General features: G+C 45.5%; 1 protein-coding gene across 1 annotated transcript in view; it reads left to right on the forward strand.

The window, feature by feature from the left end:
* Window positions 1-12,507, forward strand: part of LOC144821909 (ADP-ribosylation factor-like protein 8B-A) — a 271,189-nt gene extending 258,682 nt beyond the window's left edge. Inside the window, exon 7 of the mRNA XM_078679061.1 lies at window positions 9,790-12,507. Within this exon, the coding sequence (XP_078535187.1) occupies window positions 9,790-9,839 (50 nt within the window). The 3' untranslated portion in view covers window positions 9,840-12,507. The remainder of the gene's footprint in view (window positions 1-9,789) is intronic.
* The last annotated feature ends 10,457 nt before the right edge of the window (window positions 12,508-22,964 follow it).

Consider the following 22,964-nt stretch of genomic DNA (forward strand, 5'->3'; position numbering starts at 1 on the left):
GTGCGTGGTCTGTCGGGATGGGTGCTTTTCCAAGGGCTTCCGGCCACCAAGAGTCGTCCCATGCCGAGGGGGATGTACCTAGGATGAGGACTTCTGTTTTATCTGAGTTCAGTTTCAGACGGCTGTGTTTCATCCATTCGGCAACTTCTTTCATTCCTTCATGTAGGTTAGTTTTGGCGGTGCTGGGGTCATTGGTGAGAGAAAGGATCAGTTGAGTGTCATCCGCGTAAGGGATGATGTTGAGGTTGTGTTGGCGAGCGATGGCCGCGAGGGGGCTCATGTATACGTTGAAGAGGGTGGGACTGAGTGAGGATCCTTGTGGTACGCCGCAGATGACTTCAGTGGCCTCGGACTTGAATGGTGGAAGGCGGACTCTCTGGGTTCTTCCGGTGAGGAACGAGGTGATCCATTCCAGTGCTTTTCCTTGGATTCCGATGTTTCTGAGGCGTTGTAAGAGGGTGCTGTGGCAGACTGTGTCGAAGGCTGCAGAGAGGTCGAGGAGGATGAGGGCGACTGTGTCTCCATTGTCCAGTAGAGTTCGAATGTCGTCTGTTGCTGCGATGAGGGCGGTCTCAGTGCTGTGTTTTGCTCGGAAGCCAGATTGTGAGGAGTCGAGGGATTTGTTGGCTTCGAGGAAGGCGGCGAGCTGGTTGTTGACAGCTTTCTCGATGACTTTGGCCGGGAAAGGAAGGAGCGATATGGGGCGGTAATTTTTGAGTTCGGTGGGGTCCGCTGTGGGTTTTTTCAGAAGGGCGGTGAGTTCAGCGTGTTTCCAGCTTTCCGGGAAGGTGGCGGAGTTGAAGGAGCAGTTGATGACGTCTCGGAGGTGCGGTGCTATGACGGAGTCTGCTTTGTTGAAGATGTGGTGAGGACATGGGTCTGTGGGGGATCCTGAGTGGATGGAGTTCATCAGGCGGATGGTGTCTTCAGTGGAGATTGGGTTCCAGTCGTTAAGGGTGTTTAAGGGGGGAGAAAGTTCAGCATATGGTTGGGTGGGTTGGTCTCCGGGTTGGTTGTCGAAGCTGTTGTGGATGTCTGCAATTTTGTTGTGGAAGAATAAAGCCAGGGAGTCGCAGAGGGCTTGAGAGGGGGTGATGTCGTTGGAGTTGGCCGAGGGATTGGTAAATTCCTTGACGATGTTGAAAAGTTCCTTGCTGTTGTGGGCGTTGTTGTCTAGTCGATCCTTGAATGCTGTTTTCTTGGCCTTCCGGATAAGTTGGTGGTGTGTGCGGGTGGCGTTTTTGAAGGCGTCCTTGGTGCTAGTAGTTGGGTCTTTTTTCCAGGCCTTTTCAAGGGAGCGGCAGAGTTTCTTGGATTTCTTAAGATCATCGTTGAACCATGAGGTCTTCTTGTTGCCAGGTTTGCTTTGGCGTTTTTTCAGTGGTGCTAGGATGTGGGCGGTGTTGGATAACCATAGGGTGAAGTTGGCGGCGGCTTGGTCTGGGTTAGAAGAGTGGGCTGGGGTGTTTAGAAGGAGCGATGAGGAGATCTGATCGATGGTGATTTTGTTCCAGTTTCTTTGCAGAGTTGGTTGGAGGTGTTTGATGGGTTTCGGCTTGTTGTAGGTGAAGTGAACGCAGCTGTGGTCAGTCCAGAGGAGATCCGTAGTGTGGCTGAAGGAGACATGATTGCTGGAGGTGAAGATGGGGTCGAGTGTGTGACCTGCGATGTGGGTGGGGGAGGTGACCAGTTGTTTAAGTCCGAGGTTGGCGAGGTTGTCCAAGAGGGTGGTGGTGTTGCGGTCGTTGTTCTTTTCAAGGTGAAAGTTGAGGTCTCCCAGAAGGATGTAATCTTTGGAGGGGAGCGCGTGTGGAGTGATGAAGTCCGTGATGTCTTCACTGAATTTTGCGCGGGGTCCTGGTGGCCTGTAGAGGAGGGTGCCTCTGAGTGTGGTCTTGGGGTCGATGTGAATCTGGAAGTGAAGGTGTTCAGAGTTGACGAGGTTGACGTCAGAGCTGGTTGAGATGTGGATTGATTTTTTATGGACGATGGCGATTCCTCCTCCTGTGTGGCCGGTACGGTCCTTGCGTGTGATCTTATAATCTTCAGGGATGGCAATGGTGATGTCTGGGGCGGAGGAGGCGTTCATCCATGTTTCTGTTAGGAAGGCGACGTCTGGAGAGATGGTGTCTAGTAGATTCCAGAGGTCAATGGCGTGTCTGTGGACCGATCGGGTGTTGAGAAGGATGCATTGTAGGTGGTTGGGGTCGGGAATCTGTGGTGTGGTCGTAGCGGAGATGTTGTCGGTGCCGATGAATTTGCAGGAGTAGCAGGAGAATGGTCCATGGGTGTGTCCAGGAGCGGCTTGGACGCAGTTGGGGGCGCGACCGGGGTTAAGGGCAAGGAGCGAGGCGGCATCGTAGGTAATGCGGGAGGGCTGGGCAGAGCGAGGGGCATGGGGTCTGGCGCTGGGCGCGGTCCAGGCGCGGACGGGCGTAGACGGGCTTACCTTTGGCGCACCTTCGGCGTGTACGAAGCGCGTGGACGCTGCGCGTGGAACCATCTGTCATTCATACACTTTGAGGGGGGGAGGGGCGTGGGAGGGGCAGCAGGGAGGCGGGAGCGGTGCGAGGAGGAAGGGCTCTGATCAACAACAACAAACAAAATGGAGGTAGAGACAAGTCGAGTGAGGCTGGGGCACAGAAAAAGGTCACAGGCGCTTTAAATATGCAGATAAAGATTGAAGTAACCAGGTAGAGCGCAGCTCCGTTTCCGTCGCGCTAATTAAATGGCCTGAATTATGTAGCGCTGCAGAATGCCTGAAACGTGCCACACACAGAGCGGACTGAGCAGTAAATCACTAGCGCTGAGACAGATTCACAGTTACAAGCGCTAATGCAGGTTAACAAAACCCTACCGGCCGTGGCCACCCTTTTGGCCGCCATTAAGGCTTTTGACACTCTAGAGTGGCCTTTTCTTTTTTTATCTCCTTCCTCGAATGGGCTTCTGTCCGAACTTCGTACTCAAGATGCAATTACTATACACACTCCCAATGGCATGCATCAGGATAAACGGACAGATTACGAACCCTATAACCATCCCAAGGGGCACCAGGCAGGGCTGCCCCTTCTCCCCCATGTCATTTGCCATCGCTTTTGGGCTTCATACCCACCTTCAATGTACGCGGATGTCGTCACAATATATATCTGCGAGCCTCAGGAGAGTCTCGCGCCCATGCCCATGGAGGTTGTCCGCTTCGCCTGTCTCTCCCGAGTCCAGGTCAGCTGGAGCAAATCCATTCTTTTTCCACTCACTGATGCTACTAAGCCATTCACTGCAGACTATCCATTTATTTTGGCGTCCGGCCCCACCAGGTACTTGGGCATCTAGTTAAGCAGAGATGTGGATAAACTGTGGAGGTCCAATTTTGGCAGGACAATGGACTGGCTTGAGACCAAGATACACGTGTGGCAAAACTCCCCCTATCACTAGCCTGGGGCATCGCCATTGCCAAAATGGTTGTACTCCCCAAAGTCCTACATCTCTTTTTAAATATACCCATTCCTGTCACGTCGCAATTCTTCCCAAAATTATGCTCCAGCATTATCACACTGATTTGGGCTGGGCACCAGCCCAGAATCGCTTGTGACATACTAACACTACCCTTGGGCAGGGGCGGTATGGGGGCCCCCGATTTCAAACTCTACGAGCGGTGCGCCCAAGCCAGCTTTCTACATTTCTGGATTCATCCAACACCTTTCCAGCCTCATGTGGCGGTCGAGGCGGATCTGGCCTCTCCGTGGCCATTTCCGACCGCACTATTTTTACTGCACAAGGTCCCAAGGCGTGATTGACACGGTCAAGTGCATACGCTGGGATGGGCTGCATAGATATACTAGTGCAGCCCATCCCAGGCCCAGTTGCATGCCATCTATGCAACTTGCCAGCAACCTGTCATTCCCCCCCACTGCAGACAGCGGGTATGGCTTGCCGCGCCGCTGACCTGGGTATTCACACCATTGAAGACATTTACCCCAACAATCATTTCTTCACACTTCCTGATAACGCTGCTCCACTCGACAAGCTACTCTATTACCAGATCAGAGCAACATGTAGAAGTGATACCCCCACTTTTCCACTTGCCCCCGAGCGCCTCGCTTGAATATGTTCACTCTTCCAGCTCTCCACGAACATTGGTCACGAAGCTATACGCTCTAACACTAGCTGCTTCCTCCAAAAACACTGAGCGCGCCTGCAACGCATGGGGTGCAGACCTGGAAAGAGACCTCTCCCCTGAGCAGTGGCAATACTGCTGCAACCAAATTAAGCACCTCCTCCAACTATTGCCTGTGACTTATTCATTTTAAATATCTGCACAGACTCTACCGCACCCATACAAGATGGGCCTGTTGGACAGTGAGAGTTGCGCGTGTTGCTCCGCACCTGGCCTGGTTGTGTCCCAGAGTTTCCATGTTCTGGCTGGAGGTGTGCACTGTAATGAGCAAAATCATACTTGAGCGCATTGCCCCTGATCCCCTACTATGCATCCTGGGTCATGTTAAACATATTTCAGATGCTAACCTGCAAACTGACCACGATGCTCCTCTTGCTTGCCAAGCCCCGGGTGGCCATTCCCTGGGGTCGTAAACCAGCACCTCAGGTCAGACGCTGGTTGGACGACGCAGCCCACTGCCAGACACTCCTAGGCGATTTCTGGGATTTGATGCCAGCGGCAAGCAGACCCCCAGACATATGGGGCCCTCTTATTTCCTACCTCCACCGATTCGCCACCCCGGACTAACCTGCAATGGACTCCCCTACCACTGACACTGAGATTGCCAGCGATGACCCCGTAGATGCAAACCTCACTACCTGACTGACCACCCACGCCCCCTCTTTAGTGCAATAATCACAGCTTCTAAGTTAATGTGTAATACCATGATCACTTTTAACTGTCAATTACTCTGTAGTGTTGATTCCATCTGTAAGTGGAACCATTATTATATTAATTGATGGAGTGATAATCTGTAACCTGGCGTAATTTTCAATAAAGGTTTTGAAAAATCAAAAAAAAAGTCTTATTACACTGAATCACCATTTATGCCAGAGTTAAAGCCTTGAAATATTCTATGGATTTACTTGAAAAACGGATTTATTTTAAGTCATTGATTTTTCTTTTAACTAAATGCATGGATGAATTAGCGGTGGCCTTCTGTATCAAGCACATGTCAAGATGCATGAAAGATAACATGCAAGTCTTTGTACTGCTGTACAATATAGAGAAAATGTGATGCTGTTAGTTTTAGCATTTGATAGTATTTCCAAATGTAGTTATTTCAAGAGGTTGTACATAAAATGTACATAAAATGCATAAAATGATAATTATTTAAGTGCTTGGTAACATATCACTTTATATGTTCAATTGATGAGTTTGTCATTGCTTTTTTCAGTATGGATCTGAAAGTGGTCTCTGCCTTCCATTTTAATGACAAAAAAATCTCCTAGTGTTCTTTCGCTTGTACTTTTTATGTTATGCTGTAATTTGTGTTTTGAGTGAGAGAGCTTGATCCACTAGAATATCAGACATTTGGCTGTGACTTTTGGTCCGAACTAATCAGTTAAAAAGGAGTTTTTCTAGCCACAGTGTATGTTTTAGTATCTTTGTTAGAAATGAGGTTACTGGTTGACTGTTGTGTGAGCATTGGTCAAGCAGCAACCACAATCGTAGTCAGGGTAAGGCGCAAGCAAACCCCAAATTAACCTGTGCTCAACCCCTAATATCTTGGCACAGAGCAGTCTGGCTTAACATAAAAGTAATGTGTAAAGTATTTGTGGAACACTTCAAACAGTAAAACTGTGAAAACACCACTCCAAAACATCCCATAATAAGTTTAGAAACATAAAGTGATATCTAATAACTAAAAGAAGACAAAAACGACAAAAATCCAATAAGTAAACCCGGAGATATTCAACTTTTCAGTTGAAATAGAGCCAGAGTGCACAAAGCGTCATCAAGGGATATCTGGCCGCGCCAGCCTGGGATAAAGTCACAAGTTCAAGCTGATCGCAATGGAGCGTGGGCCAGTTACAGGGACCCAGTTAGGCTTGCTGAACACAGTACCATAAATCCTTTTCATAAATCCTTTTTGCGGAGCACTGCGTGGATCAGAGTCAAAGAAGCGCTACCCAGCCGAAGCGATGCGTCTGTTCCAAGATGCAGCAAGGATGCGGTGCGAGGTCCTGTTGCATCATCATCATCGAGGATACCATCGACAGGGTTTGCGTGCAAAGTGCAGGTGTCGAAGATGTGATGCACAGCTGATGATACGACGGTTTAAAACAGCTGCGAGGCTGTGATGTGGAGGCCGGCGTCGTTTGATGAGCGATGTGGGGACCTAGGCTGGCGATGCACCGCGCCGTCAGCGATGCATCGATTCTGAGGACTGTGAGGGTGATGCAAGCCTTCTGCGCTGGGCTCAATCCATGCAGCAGCTGCAATGAATCAGTTCTGCGCAAGGATGAGCTGCGCAGGAAAGGTAATGCGTTAGTTCTGCTTGGGGATGCGCCACTCAACAGAGAGGATCTGTCGGTGCCGCTGGTAAGACCTTAGGCCCACTTTCAAGGATCCAGGACTGGGGTAGCACCACTTGGCGAGGAAGATTCAAAGATGGCAGAATTCAGGTGCAACTTTGTTGGAAGCCTGTTATGTCCCTGAGACTTCAGATCAAGAGGCCAGCCAATTAGCCCTTGGAGTTACTCTGGGTTCAAGCGATGCTGGTCCGGCCCTTACCCGGTCAACAGGGCAGCAGGCATCTGGTCAGCACAGCAAAGCAGGAGGCAAGCAGAGTGGCAGTCCTTTCAGCAGCACAGCCGTTCTTCTTTCTGTCCGAGTAGCCACAGGTCCAGAAATGTACTGAAGTGGTGGTGTCTGAGGTCCTTTTTTATATACACAGTTGTGCCTTTGAAGTTTGGAGAAACCTATAGAGACATGCCTTTGAAGTGCACAGATGCCCTTTTTTACCTGCCCTGCCTCCAGGCCAACTTCATGGGGTATGCAGCCCTTTGTGTGAAGACAGGACACAGCCTATTCAAGTGTAAGTAAGGCTGGCCCCAGCTTCTCCCTTCCATCCTGTCAGTGATAGCCCATTCGGTCACACCTAAGCTGCCATTGTGTGTGGCTGTCTAGGGGGAATACACAAAGCCCAACTGCCAACTACAACAGTCATGTGACCAGACACCGATTGCCGACACCAAATGGCTTCGGCAAGTAAATGCCAACTTTCTAAAAAAATAACAGGAACAAATGATGGACGGCATGCTGAACAATGCAAACATTCACCCTGTCACAAAAATCTGGGTTTAATCCATTGTTCTTTTGCTCACCACGCCGCCCAAGTTTGGACCCAGCAATATGCAAATCAGTCTTTCCCCTGCTTCTCAGGGGAACAGTCCAGCCCGAACTGCCAAGCCAGGTCCTTCCTGGACCAGAAATCAGCATCCTGGGACCGGTTTGGGAGCATCACTCGTCATCAGCCAGGCTAGCTTGAATCCAGTGGTGCTGTGAGCACGGGAACCATATTGGGGCATACCCTTCCCACTTAGGGCCACAAAAGCAAAAGGAACAAATGATGGAAAGCATGCTAAACAATTCAAACATTCACCCTGAGTCACAAAGATCTGATCCATTGTTTTATTTGCATATGGCTGGGTTTAAACAGGAGTGACATGGAGAGCAAAAAACGATGGCTTTAGGCCCAGATCTCTGTACTGGGGTGAATGTTCTACATTGTTCAGCATTCTGTCCATCAATTGTTCTTTTTGCATTTGTAACTCCGAGTGGGATGGGTATGCCTAGATGCAGGTCCTGTGCTCTCCATACCACTGGAGTCAAGCTAGCGTGGCTGATGAGTGGGGTAATACCCCGAAACCGATCACAGAATGCTTGTTTCCGGTCCAGAGAGGACCTCCCTTTGTGTGACTGTCTAGAGTCAATGAAGAAACAGCCCAACTGTCACCCTCCCTCAGACGTGGATTCCACAGGCAGTCAGGGGCAAAGAATGGTAAAGTAGGAAAATGCCCACTTCCTAAAAGTGGCCTTTTCAAAGGCGCAATTTAAAAAACAACTTCACTAAAATATATATCTTTACATTTTGAGTTCAGGGACCCCAAACTCCAAATCTCTTATCGCTTCCCAATTGGAAGTTACAATTGTAAGAGGTTACATGGCAGCTCCAATGATTATCTATGGGAGAGATATAGCACTTGTATGTAATAGTATGTAATTGTATGTAATAGTGAAAAACGAAATTGGTGGTATTTCACTATCAGGCCATGGAAAACACACCAGTACATGTCCTACCTTTCAAATACACTGCGTCCCTGCTCATAGGGGTACCTTGGGCCTACCTTGGGTGTGTCTTACATGTAGTAAAATAGAACGTTTGGGCCTGCCGAGCGGGTGCACTTGCCAGGTCGACATGGCAGTGTAAAACTGCCCACACAGACACTGCAGAGGCCGGTTTGAGACATGATTACAGGGCTACTGATGTGGGTGGCGCAATCAGTGCTGCAGGCCCACTAGTAGCATTTTATTTACAGGCTCTGGCTACACTTGGGGCATTTACTAGGGACTGACTTGTAAACTAACCATGCCAATCATAGAAAAACCAATTACCGAAACATTTTACACAGAGAGCACTTGCACTTTAGCACTGGGCAGCAGTGGTAAAGTGCCCACAGTCCTGAAACCAGCAAAAATGAAATGCAGCACACTTTCAAAAACAAGAGGTCAGAAGCAAAAAAGACAGGAAAACACATCAAAGATGCCAGAACTAACAAGTATTCATTTAGCACTATCTGCAAAACGGAAACATTTTCGTCTGCTGCAGTGAATTTAGCAATTTAGGACAGATGCGGTGTAGACTGAACCGTCTCTTCCAGTTGGTCAGTAGGTGCATCAGAGTGCACGCCTTCCAGAAAGAAATGATGCGTTCGTAACTTATTTAAGTCGGATTACAAGGGGCAGACGTTTAAATTGACAGGGGACAGATAAATACACTAAAAAAGAGAATAACCTGCACAGATAATAGGATGTTGGGATGTTTGTGGAGCAAGGGAATCTACAAAACCAATTGAATAGAAATATTAATGAAGTGCATGCTATTGTAATAGTAACCGTATTTTAAAGGGACATACAAACAGCTTTGCTTACCTTTCACTTGAGATTTAAATAGAGTAGTAGGGAAGGAAGTGTTAAAATTATCACATGTGGGTCATATATAATCCTGTAACTGGAAAGAGCAACCTTAAGTCCTTTTTTTGTTGAATGGATTACGTTTACCACTGAAGGCCGCCCCCCCCCCCCCCTCATCATTCAAAGAATGACTATAGACAATGTACGCAGGAGCAAGGTATTGTCATCCTCCACCTATTTTCATGCCATTGTTCATATCTTCTTAAACCAATGGTTTGTCCTAACCCTGGAGTGGGGGGTGGAAGTCTTGGGGAGGGAGGTTCCGCGCATATTCACCCCATTGGTTTAAGTCTGTACAATATACAGGCTTGTTTTGTGGTTTCACGCTAAGATCATAGAAAGGGTCCAGGCTCCAAAAGCCCTTCTTAACCGCTACCGCGTTTTCCCGCTGTGCGCTGGGATTTCAAAAATGTGCGGTTTGTGACAAAGCCAGCTCATCATCCGCGTAGCGCAGGTAATGCCCATGACGATCTGGCTTTGTCATCCGCATCGAAGGGGTTAAACATATACACAGGTTAACTGAATATAGTCTTTAAGTGTATGTACCTTAGTATGTTTTGTTTCTCTATGTAATACGATATGTAATTGTATTTCAGACATCACATTACAGTGGCTTATTCAGCACTCCAAATCAAGGCACTACTGAAGAGGTGTTCATGTTTCATCCCCACGCTCATCCACCCTGGGTATAACACTGGCAAAAAGGGAATGGAGTTTGGACACTACCAGGACTCATACTTCAGCAGATTCTGTTCAAATTAACTTCAGCCTTATGTGTCCTTTTTAAATGTCCATCTTTGTCAAAGTTCTCTTATCGCCTTAAAATGACAGAAAACATTCTGTGCTGGAGTTTTCCAGTAAGTGTATGCATGTGTGGTGATATGTAGTGTTTTGTCGTCAGACGCTGAAAACACATAATAGCAATCCCGTATAGCTTACCAAATATGTTATTGCAGAGATGATGTAAATAGCCATATGCACAGAGACCTATTATTTTGCTGTTTTAAATTAACCGCCAACTTGGAGATGCTTATATTTGAGAACATGGGAGGTTACATTTGTATTTAGAGTAAATATGGATACATGCTATTTAATAGTTGCCTTACTTTAATAACCACATACTTTGTATGAAAAATAAATTGGGTCAGTGTGGAATTTGTTATTTCTTTTCATATTGTTAGCACTTGCAAATCCAGACTTACATTGCTTCTAGTACAATAAAGGTTTACATTTTCTCACCGCCTTCAGATTTGATGCGGAAGTAGTTGCATGGATTGGTTGGGGTGGTTTTCATTGTTGTTTTGGAAGTATACTTTATTGCCAAATTAAATTTAGGAAAGCCGAACCACCCCACTGTGGCATTGTAGGGTGGTGGCCAGTCTCATTTTCGCTCTGCACTTGTCATGTTATCTGCCTGCCTCTCCCCATACATACAGCTGTGAGGCCACAGAACAAGGCCACGACACATCCTGTCTTCCTGCCTGGGCTAGCGGGGAAGGATGCTCAAAGGGATTTAAAGACGTGCTACCTTTTGCAGCCTAAACAGTATTTCGGTTTGCTCACTTTTTAAGGTACTATGATCATGTAATCTGTTGGTAAGAAATGCACCAGTCACTGCACACTGGGTTGATGACCTAGCCAATCCGGTGTTAATTAATACCTGTTGGTGGCTGTAAGCACAATGCAGCTGAGATCGTGATTGTGTGAGCTGGGAGAGGTTAAGGGAGGATCTTGCTTTTGGGAGAGGGGGCCTGTAACTAAATGGAAATGATTAATATTTTATTTGGAGTATTCACAACTACTGGGAATGTATTTGATTTTCATTTAGCAAAGTGTGGTTCCCCTATGTTTAGGTCGTGGTATGTTTGCCCCTCTATCTCAGCGTACAGATGCACTCGACATGGAAACTGCCATACGGTATGAAATCCTGTTTATTTTATGAAGTTAATTTCAAAGTCTTGGATACATCGCGGGCACCTATTTGACTCGACGGTGGATGGCAGGCACTTGCCTTTCTTTTCAGATGCATGTACAACTCCCATTTATGTTCCAGCCTGCAGGTTTATTCCTGTTTTTTTCTGTGCAGTGTTTTAAACTGGTACTTAAAAGCGATACGAACTAATTATCTCTCCGGGAAAAATATGGAAGCTTGCTTATTGAAATATTTCTATTGTTTGTCAGAACGTAATGTTACCATAATATTTCCTGGTAAGTTGTGACCTAGGATGTTCTCAAGTACGCAAGTCATTTTTCACACTTTATTTACAGATACACATTTTACTACTTGCAGACCAAATTTCCCACTAACTCGATATCCCCCACATAAGGAATTATACATTTTTATGGCAGAATGTCTCCCAAACCACTTTACAGAAGTAGTACAGCCAAAAGCACTCTTCAGCAACGTTGTGAGTAATACAACAAACCTGTCATGTGCAGACCCCCCCCCCCCCAATTCTGTTTTGCTGTGCCTAGTTAGAAAGTCGCACATGCCCCATTCGAATGCTTCAATGATCCTAAGATCTGAAAACCCAGTGTTACGCGGGGAAGGGCAATATTGTCATGGGGCATACCTTCGATTACTTAGAAGTGTCCACACAGACTACACAGCGCACACACACCGAATTTAACCAATAAAGAAAAGGATGCCCTAATTTAGGCCAAAATTAGCTATGTAGTAACCGGAGGCATCATTTTATTTTTTCCCTGTTTTGTAAGTACTGCTTTTGACATAATCATGAATTCAAGTCCCCGAAGAAATAACTAAACTCTCTTCATTCTGTTATTTTAAACGTATTATGTTCCTTTTCCCACACGCACGAGCATGATCAAAGGTAAATTGAAATGTGGACACCCCTTCGCCTGATTTTTAGTTTGCCTGCAGCATCTTTTTATTCCCATGTCCGAAATCCTGTTACTGTACTTTTGGGCTGTGAACATTACATGACCTTGCGGCAGCAAGTATGCTTTGAACAAAATTGAAATGAATGTATGTATCCATCTGTGTTTCTAAGTTGACGCGCCCATTATTGAAGTCATTTACTCCGATATGTTTTCCACACTGACCCTCTTCTTCCTCTTAGCTGGAACCTTTGACGCTATTTTTGTCTGCACAATCAATCGTGTAAGAAATGATGACCTTAAAGTGGACTCGTTTACAGATGGTGTAATCTGTTGTGTAACATACGCCACATTTAACTGTTTGCTTTACAGATGTAAGGCCGTTGTTGTTTTTCTACGTGTACACCGATGTGAAAGATTGCAATAAAAAGGAACTGATTCAGTTTAATAAAGGGTTATTGCACTGCCTCATAGTTAAGTCCATATATATATTTTTTTTTTTACCGCACCAGACGTTTTATCATGTGTTACATTATAACCAAACTGTTGAAGCATTTAGTGTGATTGCCACGCAGGGCTTTAAATCCAGGAGGTCAACGATTAAAATATCAAAATGAAAGAAATTGGCTAAAAAATAAAAAAAATAAAAAAATTCTGAAGAATCATTTGGAAGAAAGGAGCCGTGCACCCTGCTGAGAGCAAGACGTCTTAGTTGGGTCCTGGGCAATAAATGCTCTTTCAGAATGGCCGGCCTCCCCAAGCAGCGGTGTGATATCTTGGGGTGAACTATCTGCTCTTTGGTGAGTTACAAAGGGTTTCAAATGAAGCTGCCAGTCTTGCACAGCCTTGAATCTGACTCCAAGTTTCACAGTGGGTCAGTGGTTGACTGTTTCCGATGTAGCATCTTTCTCCTCTGCTGATCCAAGCATGTTTTCCTCCATTACTTTTGGATGTCCGGTGTAGTCTGTTAGCTGCCTTCCAATAGCCCTCACAAGGCTCCAAAAATACTTTCCCTTCTCGCCATATATGCTAGTCATGGCAACCTAATATGTCTGCGGAACCTGATTAATCAACTGCCAACAAAATAAAGTGCCAAGAGGGCTAAAAGACGTTTTCAAGAACAGAAGACCATGTGAATTATGTCAATATGTTCAAACGTGGAGTATTATTTATTTTACTGCTGTGCCAAAGATCAGTTTGTACAGTGGTATCGTTTTCTATTCTTGATAAATTGTTGTTGTTAATTAAACTATTTTGAACTGTTGTTTAGCATGCAGTTACTTTCACACTAATCATAGCAGGGATATGTAAAGTAAGGTTTAGAGCCTAGTGCATTAGGGTGACTACAGTTCTCTGGAATATTACATCTCCAGGGGGATGCTTTTGTGTTGCCTCACTCCATTTTTAGGTCTACCGAGAGACTGCTTTAGCTATTTTGTCAGCCTCATCTAGTATAAAAATAAATAAAAGCTAAAAGATATATAGCTATATAAAGATATATACATGGGCAGAGGAGCTTTGAGGCGGCCTTGGTCATCTATTGGTCTGTTCATCTGTCATTCATAGTTTGCTTCAGCCTACCACAGCATGGGGAAAAGGAAATAGGTCAGTCCATTTCCCCCTTTGGCTCTATTGTTCTGTGAGTGACAGTGTTTGCCTGATCACATATGCACGTTCATCTAAAATAGAAGCGCACATCCATGCCAGGATTAGTGGGTCAGTACTTTACGTTGGCAATACTTTTTTTCTTTCCATTAATTATCCGTTTTTATTTTTTTTTAAATGCTCTTTGTGTTCAAAATATATGTCCTAAACACAACTGCCTGATGGAAAACATCCACGATGTTCTATTGAACTTATATTGCGATGGTTAGGTTTTTTTTCATTTTTTTTTTTTTTTTAAATCGCCACTTTTTTGCAAGGATGTGGCTGCCACTTTTCAGTACTGGCAGGTTTTCTTCCATTCTTTCAGTTTTGTGGCATGCTTGTAATAAAAAAAAAAAGAATAAAATAAATATTGTGCCAGATAGTCGTCCCTAGGGCTAATGGCTTTGCCATATCCTAGTGGCCATTGGCATGTGTCATTTTACCAGACTGTATTGTGGACACACAGCAAGGCTAAATTCGCATTCTAATAATCCATGGAATTGGTGGTCTTTTTATTACTTACATTTTCACTTTCTTTACTCCATTTGAACGTAAAGCAACACGTAGATTACCTGCTACCACACTTTAAAATGCTGCAAAAATACAGGAGGCTGGGTGGGGACAAAGATGTGGCCTCTGGCATCTCAGACAAATAAGAGGGTTTGTGCGCAGGGTGGTGTCAGCAGAGGTGTAATGAGGCAGGGAGATGCAACTAAATGAGTGCCCGATGCAATATTGTAGCTATTTATCAAAGAAGCTAGCCATTAATGGAAGCGGGGCGCAGCATTGTTCTGTGTGCGGATATGGAAATCACAGACACTAATTCAGTGCAATTTTGAACTAGGCCAATCATAGAGAATTGCACAGCTATGTTTACTGCTTACAGAGTATCAAAGCATGCACACTCGTTTTTCTCTGTAAACACAAATATAGTGCAGTGCCAATTTCCCGTCAGTACTGCACTGTGCAAACCAGGGCGGTATATTGCTGTGGACATCATTAAGAATAGCATCGAATGTGGCTGCACCTTTTTTCTATAGCCTGTTGAACATAAAATTGTACACTGCGTTTTCCAAAATAAGTAATATCTGCACAGTTAATGCACTATGGTTGGAACTCTACATATAGTTGAGATCCAACCACTCAGGCGCAGTCTGACTGTTGTGAGACAATTAGCTATATTCAATAAAGCATAAAAGAAATATATGATTTGTTGAAAATGTTGTTATGACTCAGTGAGGCTGCGCTGTATACTATAGAAATGGATTTGGTCTGTATTGGTGCCATTACTATCAAGTCCTGCTTTCCAGAAGCATTTGGTGGCTGTGTCGTAATGCAGTGTGGTTGGCCTGATCAATTCAAGCTGACTGCATTTGCTAAGCATTTCTAAATGTGTCCTTTCTCTGACTTGGGATACTCCATAGTATTTTGCTTGCACCCATACTTGATAGTCCTCTCATGTTTGTCCTGCTACTTTTTCTTAAAGTTGTCTTGTCATATGTTTGTCATACTTTGAAATGTGTAGTAGCAATGATTAATTTGTTTATCTCATGAGAGTAATCCTGAAATTGAATGTATTACACCACTTGAACGTCTAGTTATGGAGCAATGAACCAATTTGTTTCCAATTAATTCACCCTGATTCGCATTAATAAAACACCCAAATATGTGTGGTCTTTTGGGTGTCCTTCCTAAAAGGAATTGGTAGATTAATTTTGATGCCTTTGTAGGCTCCAGATTCTTGCATGTACTTGTGGCCAGATTAGATGAAAGAATGTTTTATATGGAGTCCTTTCCAAGAAAATGCAGACATGTCTATAAATGCTCTGATTGTTAACTACGAACCTTGATTACACAGAGTTCTGCTCTTCCTTATGACAGTCCTGACGTTATCAGGGTGAGTCATTGCAAGAAAATGGTTTAGCCCTTTTGCAAAACAAATGTTAGCCCAATTGCCATACAGGTACAAATAGCTGACCTTTTACGTTGAAGTTCTGTTTTTATTACTGCTTTAACACCCAAAAACCACTGCAAATAGGTGTTTAAATCATACTATGCAGTATGAAGGGGAGGGAGCCTCAGACTGTAACCCTTTAGCTGCTAAGGCTTTTCCTGTACCAGTGCTGAATCATTTTTAGGTATAGCCTAGCGTCCACACGCATGCGCTGCTCGCTCTGCAAGGCATGCTGAAATAGAGTATGCAGTGGAAGCCCCGCCCACTCTCCGCCCATATTAGTCATTGGTTTGTGTCATTGTATTTCTTAAATGCTGGGTTCTGATTCGTAAGAAGGATTGGTAGTCCCTCCTTGTTACCGCAATGTCTGCATTGGTTACCACCCATAATGACTGGACCTTTTACTTGGCTTGTTACAGTCTGCATTATAAGTGGGTGAGCACTATTTTGTTTATTAACACTGGGGACAATGTGGGCTGCTTTTTTTGTATTTGCATGCAGAGCTCGGCGCCCGCTTTAGGAACACTGCGCTCAGTTTACTTATTTATTTTTTACTTTAATATTAAGCGTGGTGCCCCTTCAGGGACACCGTGCTAAACCAGGAGCAGCTTTGGCTTCTTCGCTGCCCACTCCCTCCTCTCAGCCAGTCCGCGCTTGCCTCCTCTATTGGTACCCTCCCTCCGCTCGAGGGGGTGGGGCTTAGGGGCAATCTTCACAAGTAAAAACAATAGGTCTCACATTTACACAAGTTTGAGCTATTGGCATTTTAAATGGCAATGCCTTTTATTTATGTTTTTAAAGCATAAATAAAAGGCATTCCCATTTACAATGCCAATAGCTTACACTCTTGTAAATGCAAGACCTATTGCATTGCAAATGCTTGTTTGATGTTTAGAGCAATTTGTGCTGAACCCTTTATAGCGTTTTACATAAAAGGTATAAAGGCCAACCTTTAACCTCCCACCGCCACATATGTTATGGATTCTAAAGATGCCCAGGGGGAGAAAACAGCCAAAATATATCAAGATTTTTTTTTTAGAAAAATAGGAAAAGGACTGTGCAAGAGAGTAAATATTTTTTTTCTTAAAACTTTCATAAACAAGAAAACTGCATTCCCGATTTTCAGGAAGAATCAGACTTAGAAAAATGCAAAAACCGGAGTGAATAAAAAAAAATGTTTTTACAACTCTGCTTCTTCCTGAATAAAAATATATTGCTCTTAGAAAATTGCAAAAAATTTTAACAAAAAACCAAAGTGGTGTAAACAGTTTAAAAGGAAAAAAAAAAAACATTTTATTTTACACTTGGCAAATTTTTACCAATTTTGTTGTGGTTTCTAACTACTTGTCATTTCTAGTTGAAATGGGTGTGAAACCCATGGCTTAACCTGGAAACCAACACATTTCTGAAAACTAGAGAAAATTATGAATTCAGAGCATGGGTCACTCATGTAGATCTGCTCATGTTTTTCCAAAGGAATTGAACTTAGTAATGATTTTTCTGTATTTTTTTTGCCCTGATTCACAAAGATAATGTATTGTTATGTCCATCAGACCATTCTGTACACAGGGATGTATGGTTTTTGGGTGCCCAAAAACATGCAGTACCTTGAGCGAACTGAGCTGCAGTTTGTGTACTGGCCATGCAGCAATTCATATGGTAAAATCTATTAAATGAAAAATGGGTAATTAGGAAGTCAATGCAATTCTGTATACCCCCAGATGAGTTTAGAATCAGTGGTTATTTTTAAAACTATAAATTTGGGGTCATCAGTATTACCATGCAATTCAGAGGGCATTTTGCAAAATGTGTTCTTTGTTATGTTATGTTATTATCATTTATTTTGCGCACAGATGCTCCAGCTAAGGAGCGTCCTGGCGCATGGAAAAGGTGGACATAACACAACGCAAAAGGAAACAGAAAAGTACACTACTCCATGTGAAGGAATTAAAACAAGTGAGTTTTCACGGCCCTACGGAATGCTAATAGATCCTCGAACTGGCGGATTTCCAAAGAGAGGGAGTTCCAGAGAGCCGCAGCTTTCACACGAAAGGAACGACCGCCCATCCGGCTAAGCCTGAAACGCGGAATAACCGCAAGAGATTGCCCAAGAGATCTGAGAGAGCGAGTCGGGACATAGGCGGATAAGAGATTATTAAGGATCTCAGGTGCCGATCCTTTTAAGATTTTAAAAGCAAGGCTAAGGGCTTTAAAGTGGATACGACTTTTAATTGGCAACCAGTGTAGGGACCGCAGGGTATTAGAAGTGGGACAGGACCTCGGCAGACCTACCACTGCTCTTGCAGCAGCATTCTGTACTCGCTGCAAGCGAACGATCTCAGATTGGTTTACTCCCAGCAGGAGCGAGCTGGCATAGTCCAGCCGGGAGATGATCGTCGCTTGTATAACTAGCTGTCTCGTCGGGGCATCAAACAATTTGAGCACCGGCCTTAGCCCACGCAGGACACCGAAACAGCAAGCTGCCACTCTCTTAGTATGGGTAGTGAAGCAGAGGGTGTGATCTAGCCACACTCCCAGGTTCCTGAGTTCCATCACTGGAGTAGGGGCCGGCCCTAACTCCGGAGGCCACCAAACGCCACCCCATCGGTCAGCTCCCTTCCCAACGATCATCACCTCAGTTTTTTTCGCGTTCAGCTGGAGACCGTTGTTATTCATCCAGCTGGCCACCTCTCTGTCCCTCTCGAAATCTGGGGGCATCCTGTTCGGCATCCCCGCTGATCGTGACCGCTAGCTGCGTGTCGTCGGCATACGAGACCATGGTTAGGCCCCATTGCCTGGCGACATCAGCCAGCAGCCGCACGTACAAGTTGAAAAGCGTGGGACTCAGCGAGGAGCCCTGAGGGACCCCCAGGTCCAACTGATGGAATTTGGACTGAAAGGGGGGGGGGGGGGTGGCAACGCAGAAGGAGCGATCGCTAAGGAAGGAGCGGAACCACTGCAGAGCAGAGCCACAGATGCCGATGTCCTCCAGGCGGTGCAGAAGGATGCGATGGGACACCGTGTCAAAGGCAGCGCTGAGGTCTAATAAAATAAGCGCTGCCGTTTGACCTGCATCCAACACACTCCGCAGATGTTCTACCATTACAAGAGGGGCAGTCTCCGTGCTGTGGCCAGCACGGAACCCATTCTGCATAGGATCGAGGACATCGGCCCGGTGCACTGGTTTTTATTTAGAAGCCTGACGTAGAGAAAAGTTCAATCAATAATAATATATGGTATACTGTTTTGTACTTCCATATTTCTCCAGATACAAACAATACCCCAATTGAATGGCGGGGCCTATCGGCCGTTACTGCTAAGGCCCCAAAATGCAACATGGAGACATCAACATTTTTGCCTTGCAAATTGGCCCATTTTGGTGATGTGCCTAGCTGCTGTATTCGAGGCTTGGATGTAGCCACCAAGCAGGGAAACCTACTACACCTAGACATTTCTGAAAACAGGACACTGAGGAAATCCCAGGGAAATATGACTTGTGTGAATTCCATGATGTCGGAATTTGTCGGAATTTTGTAAAGCGCACAGCTACCTCCACCGGAGGTGTCCCGGCGCTGTCCGTATACCACTTAGGAACCCTTCCTGGCTTTCCTGGGAAGTGTCCACTCCTGGGCACCCCCCAGGTGCAGCCAGGCATCCCAGCGCTTTTGGGGCCGTTGTGGAGACTAAGCAAGCTATTGCCCAGAGTTGCAGCGTGGGACCCATGATCAGAACAGGTACTGAAGCGAGAATATCCAGTCAGGGGAATTAATGAGTCGGAGACCCGCCGAGGCGGGAATCGAACCCTGGTCTCTGGCCAGAGCTCTGCATCAAGGTCTGCCTGCTCTAACCATTGAGCCACACTTCTCCAGTGATGGTATCTTACCCACAGTGCCCTGGGCTAAAATCATCCATGTGACTCACATGTCTGTGAGGGAAAGTTTTGCCACCAGCACCACACACGTGGGATACCATTTATAGCTAGAAAATAGTGTTAGCACTGGGTGGTATGAATTGTGTAGATCCCTGCAGTTACTAGGACTTCCCTCACAGAAATGTGAGAAAAATGCATTATTGTAATCAATATTTGATGTATACAGGTCATACTCAAAGTGTGATTCAGAAAAGCCACACCATCCTGGATTCATCTGGTGTGTTTTTCCCTTTCGAGCAGTACCCCTCCTACACTGATTGGTGCTCTGGAAGGAAGAGTTATACCCCCTGAACACTAAAAAAACTGAAAGCAGTCGCTGGCTGCACTCAGTTTCAACTGTGCGATGTCTGTACTTAGACAGTAACACAGTGGAAAAACAAGTATTTGCAATGCAATAGGTCTCGCATTAGGAAAGTTTGAGCTATTGGTCTTGTAAATGACAATTTTTTTTATTTATGTGTTGGTTTTGAAAATAGCTAAATTAATAGCTTTGTCATTTTCAATGCCAATAGTTATAACTTTTGCAAATGTGACACCTATAACCTGTGGTTGCGCTGAGCGATGCTGTGGTGCTGCTGTGGTGATGCTGAGTGGTGCTGTGGTGGTTCTGAGTGATGCTGTGGTGGTTCTGAGTGATGCTGTGGTGGTGCTGAGTGATGCTGTGGTGATGCTGTGGTGATGCTGTGGTGGTGCTGAGTGGTGCTGTGGTGGTGCTGAGTGATGCTGTGCTGGTGCTGTGCTGGTGCTGAGTGGTGGTGCTGCTGAGTGGTGCTGCTGAGTGGTGCTGCTGAGTGGTGCTGTGGTGGTGCTGAGTGATAATGTGGTGGTGCTGAGTGATAATGTGGTGGTGCTGATTGATGCTGGGGTAGCGCTGAGTGATGATGTGGTGATGCTGAGTAGTGCTGTGGTGGTGCTGAGTGATGCTTTTAAATATTGGTGTGCAGACTCGTGGATTATTTTGGCATACAAAACGGTGTTCAGGTTTTTGAATGATGTAGCACAAATAATGGTGTGCAATGTTGTATAACTAATGCATTGCAAACTCATTTATTGATGTGCCATTAATGCTAGTGTACTGAATTATGTATTTGATGGCACTGATAATGGCCTGGAAGCTCATTAATGATGGTGCATGAATAGAGGTGTGCAGGTTTATAAATGGTTCTTCTTAAATTGTGTGGCAGAAGCTCATGAATTCTCAGGAAAGCTCATGAATGATGTGTAACAAATTAATGGCTGGGAGTCTCATGGTGTTTGGCACTGTTTGTTTTGTGGGCACTGGTATCCTGTCCTAGCTCAAAGCCCACTCATTTGCCAGGTCTGGTGGTTCACTGGCCTAATGCATCCACAGTAGGGGCCTGTGTTCAACCTCATGGTCACAGGTTCAAATCCCTGCGGGTCCACTCAGCCCTTTATCAATCTGAGGTCAATAAAATGAGTACCATTGAGTTGGGTAACAATAAACATCAGTTACAAAGCGCCAAGAGGCCTCCGGGTGAATGTGTGCTTCTCAAATACACATGTTATGTGGCATTCCTGGCGTGGGGGTAGTGTTAGTCTTTATCTTTCACGCTCAGTTTTGAATGAACTGGGATGTGCCTCCTACACTGGTGATCTTCACGCTTCTGGCTTTTCATCCCTCCAGCCTTTTTTTACCCACTCAATGGTAGTGGGTTCCTTAAATTGCATCTTCCTTTTACTTCTTTGGCTGTTCTGTTGCCTCATCTGGGGGTCGGCTGTCGTGGGCATCCACGCATGCAGGGGGATGCTCCAGTGGGTGCACTGATTGTGGCATCAATCATTTGAGGCTGTTCTGGTTGTAATGCGTGTGGCCTGCTTTGGCAAAAGTTCCTGGTGTTTATGGGTCCTGTGGGTTCAGCCTGTTCTCTTGTGTGTCTGCACCTTGCCCTTTAGGGCTGGCTAAGTGGTGGGTGTTGATCTGTGGCACCTGAGCCTGCTTTGGTAGGTCCTGATGATGTAAGGACTGTGACAAAGAAGTAATGAGGAGGTAATGCTACAATTTCCTTACTCTTTGTGCCTCGTGAGGAAAGAACTGAGACAAGAAGGTCGCGAGGAGGTAATATCACATTAACTACAAGTGATATCATTATTCTGATTGTACTTCCTCACAACAGCCCCCCATCTTTGCTGTGTAACCACCTTTGATGTTGGTCATGTTGGCTGCTTTTTAGGTCAATTCAGGCAGTATTGGAGTAGAAGTGGCATTTTATAGTCAAATATGGAGGAAGAGACTTTTAAAGGTTTTCCTTTTGGGTAGGCCGCGGGGGGGGGGGTGCGTTCTGTCTCTAGGGAAATGACACATCTCACGTTGCATTCACTGGTAGAATTTCCCTTACTGCTTGTGATGAAGAAGCCGCTGCAGACTGCCTCCTGTGCGCATCCCTGGATTCACTCCTGCTGCACACTGTGCCTGAACTACAATCCTCTGTGTGTTGTAATTTTATCCAGGCTAGTGCTAAAGGGCATTTTCTTAATGTCCCATTGCCTTTGATGATCCGTTTAATCAAAACTCCCTGGAGGACTTTTATTCCAGGAACATTACACATCTATTTCAGTACCAGTGTGAGAGGTCGCCGCACTGAGACAAAAGCAGGAACAGACATCGAGCAGTGTGCACCGGGCTCCAGAAAAGGAAGCAGCGCTGCGCAAACAGAAGGTTCTGGCACATTCCTTCCTCCAGTGCGTGAGGGGTGTCCCTTTGGCGGAGTACATCGTCGCTGTTATCACTCGTCCATTGATTTAGTAGAAATGAAGTAATCGCTTCTGCTAAGGATAATATGCCCATGGAAACACCATGCCCGATGGGGGGATGGGGTGTGGGTTATCGGGTTGAAGCCTTACTGTAGACACTGTAAACGCAGCAATGTTGTCATTGTGTCAATGACCATCATCCATGTAACTTTACATGGCTCCGCGCATGCGCGTTCTGTGAAATTCCTGTCTTGCGGCCTTGAGCAAAGAGGAAGAAAAGTTTAAATTAAGCTCTTCACCTCGCTCGTTCAGTTACACGATATCACCATAACACAGACAGGAGACACAGAAACAGAATGGCAGATTTGCAACGGTGTGACGTAGCCAGACCCTGGGTAGTAAACAACCGAATATGAACACTGGTTGAAACTAGATAGACTCTCAGCCCAAAGCTTCTCTTCGTCCATGTTTTTTCAACACTACTCCTTTCCTGCCTGTCGGCGTGATGATCGGTGAATCATTTACCTGAAAGCCAGCGGAGGCAACAACACAAACAAGACGATGCGACATCCGTTTCTGTTGCTGGCGGACGTTTTAGGTCTATATGATGCATTCACCTAAAACTCAAAACGAAACTGAAACGTACGAGCCGCCCGGCCGGAAGTCAGGCAGGCCGGGGGCGGGAC

Source organism: Lissotriton helveticus, chromosome 1_1 (genome assembly GCF_964261635.1).
Source record: "Lissotriton helveticus chromosome 1_1, aLisHel1.1, whole genome shotgun sequence".
In the NCBI taxonomy this organism is placed as follows: Eukaryota; Metazoa; Chordata; class Amphibia; order Caudata; family Salamandridae; genus Lissotriton; species Lissotriton helveticus.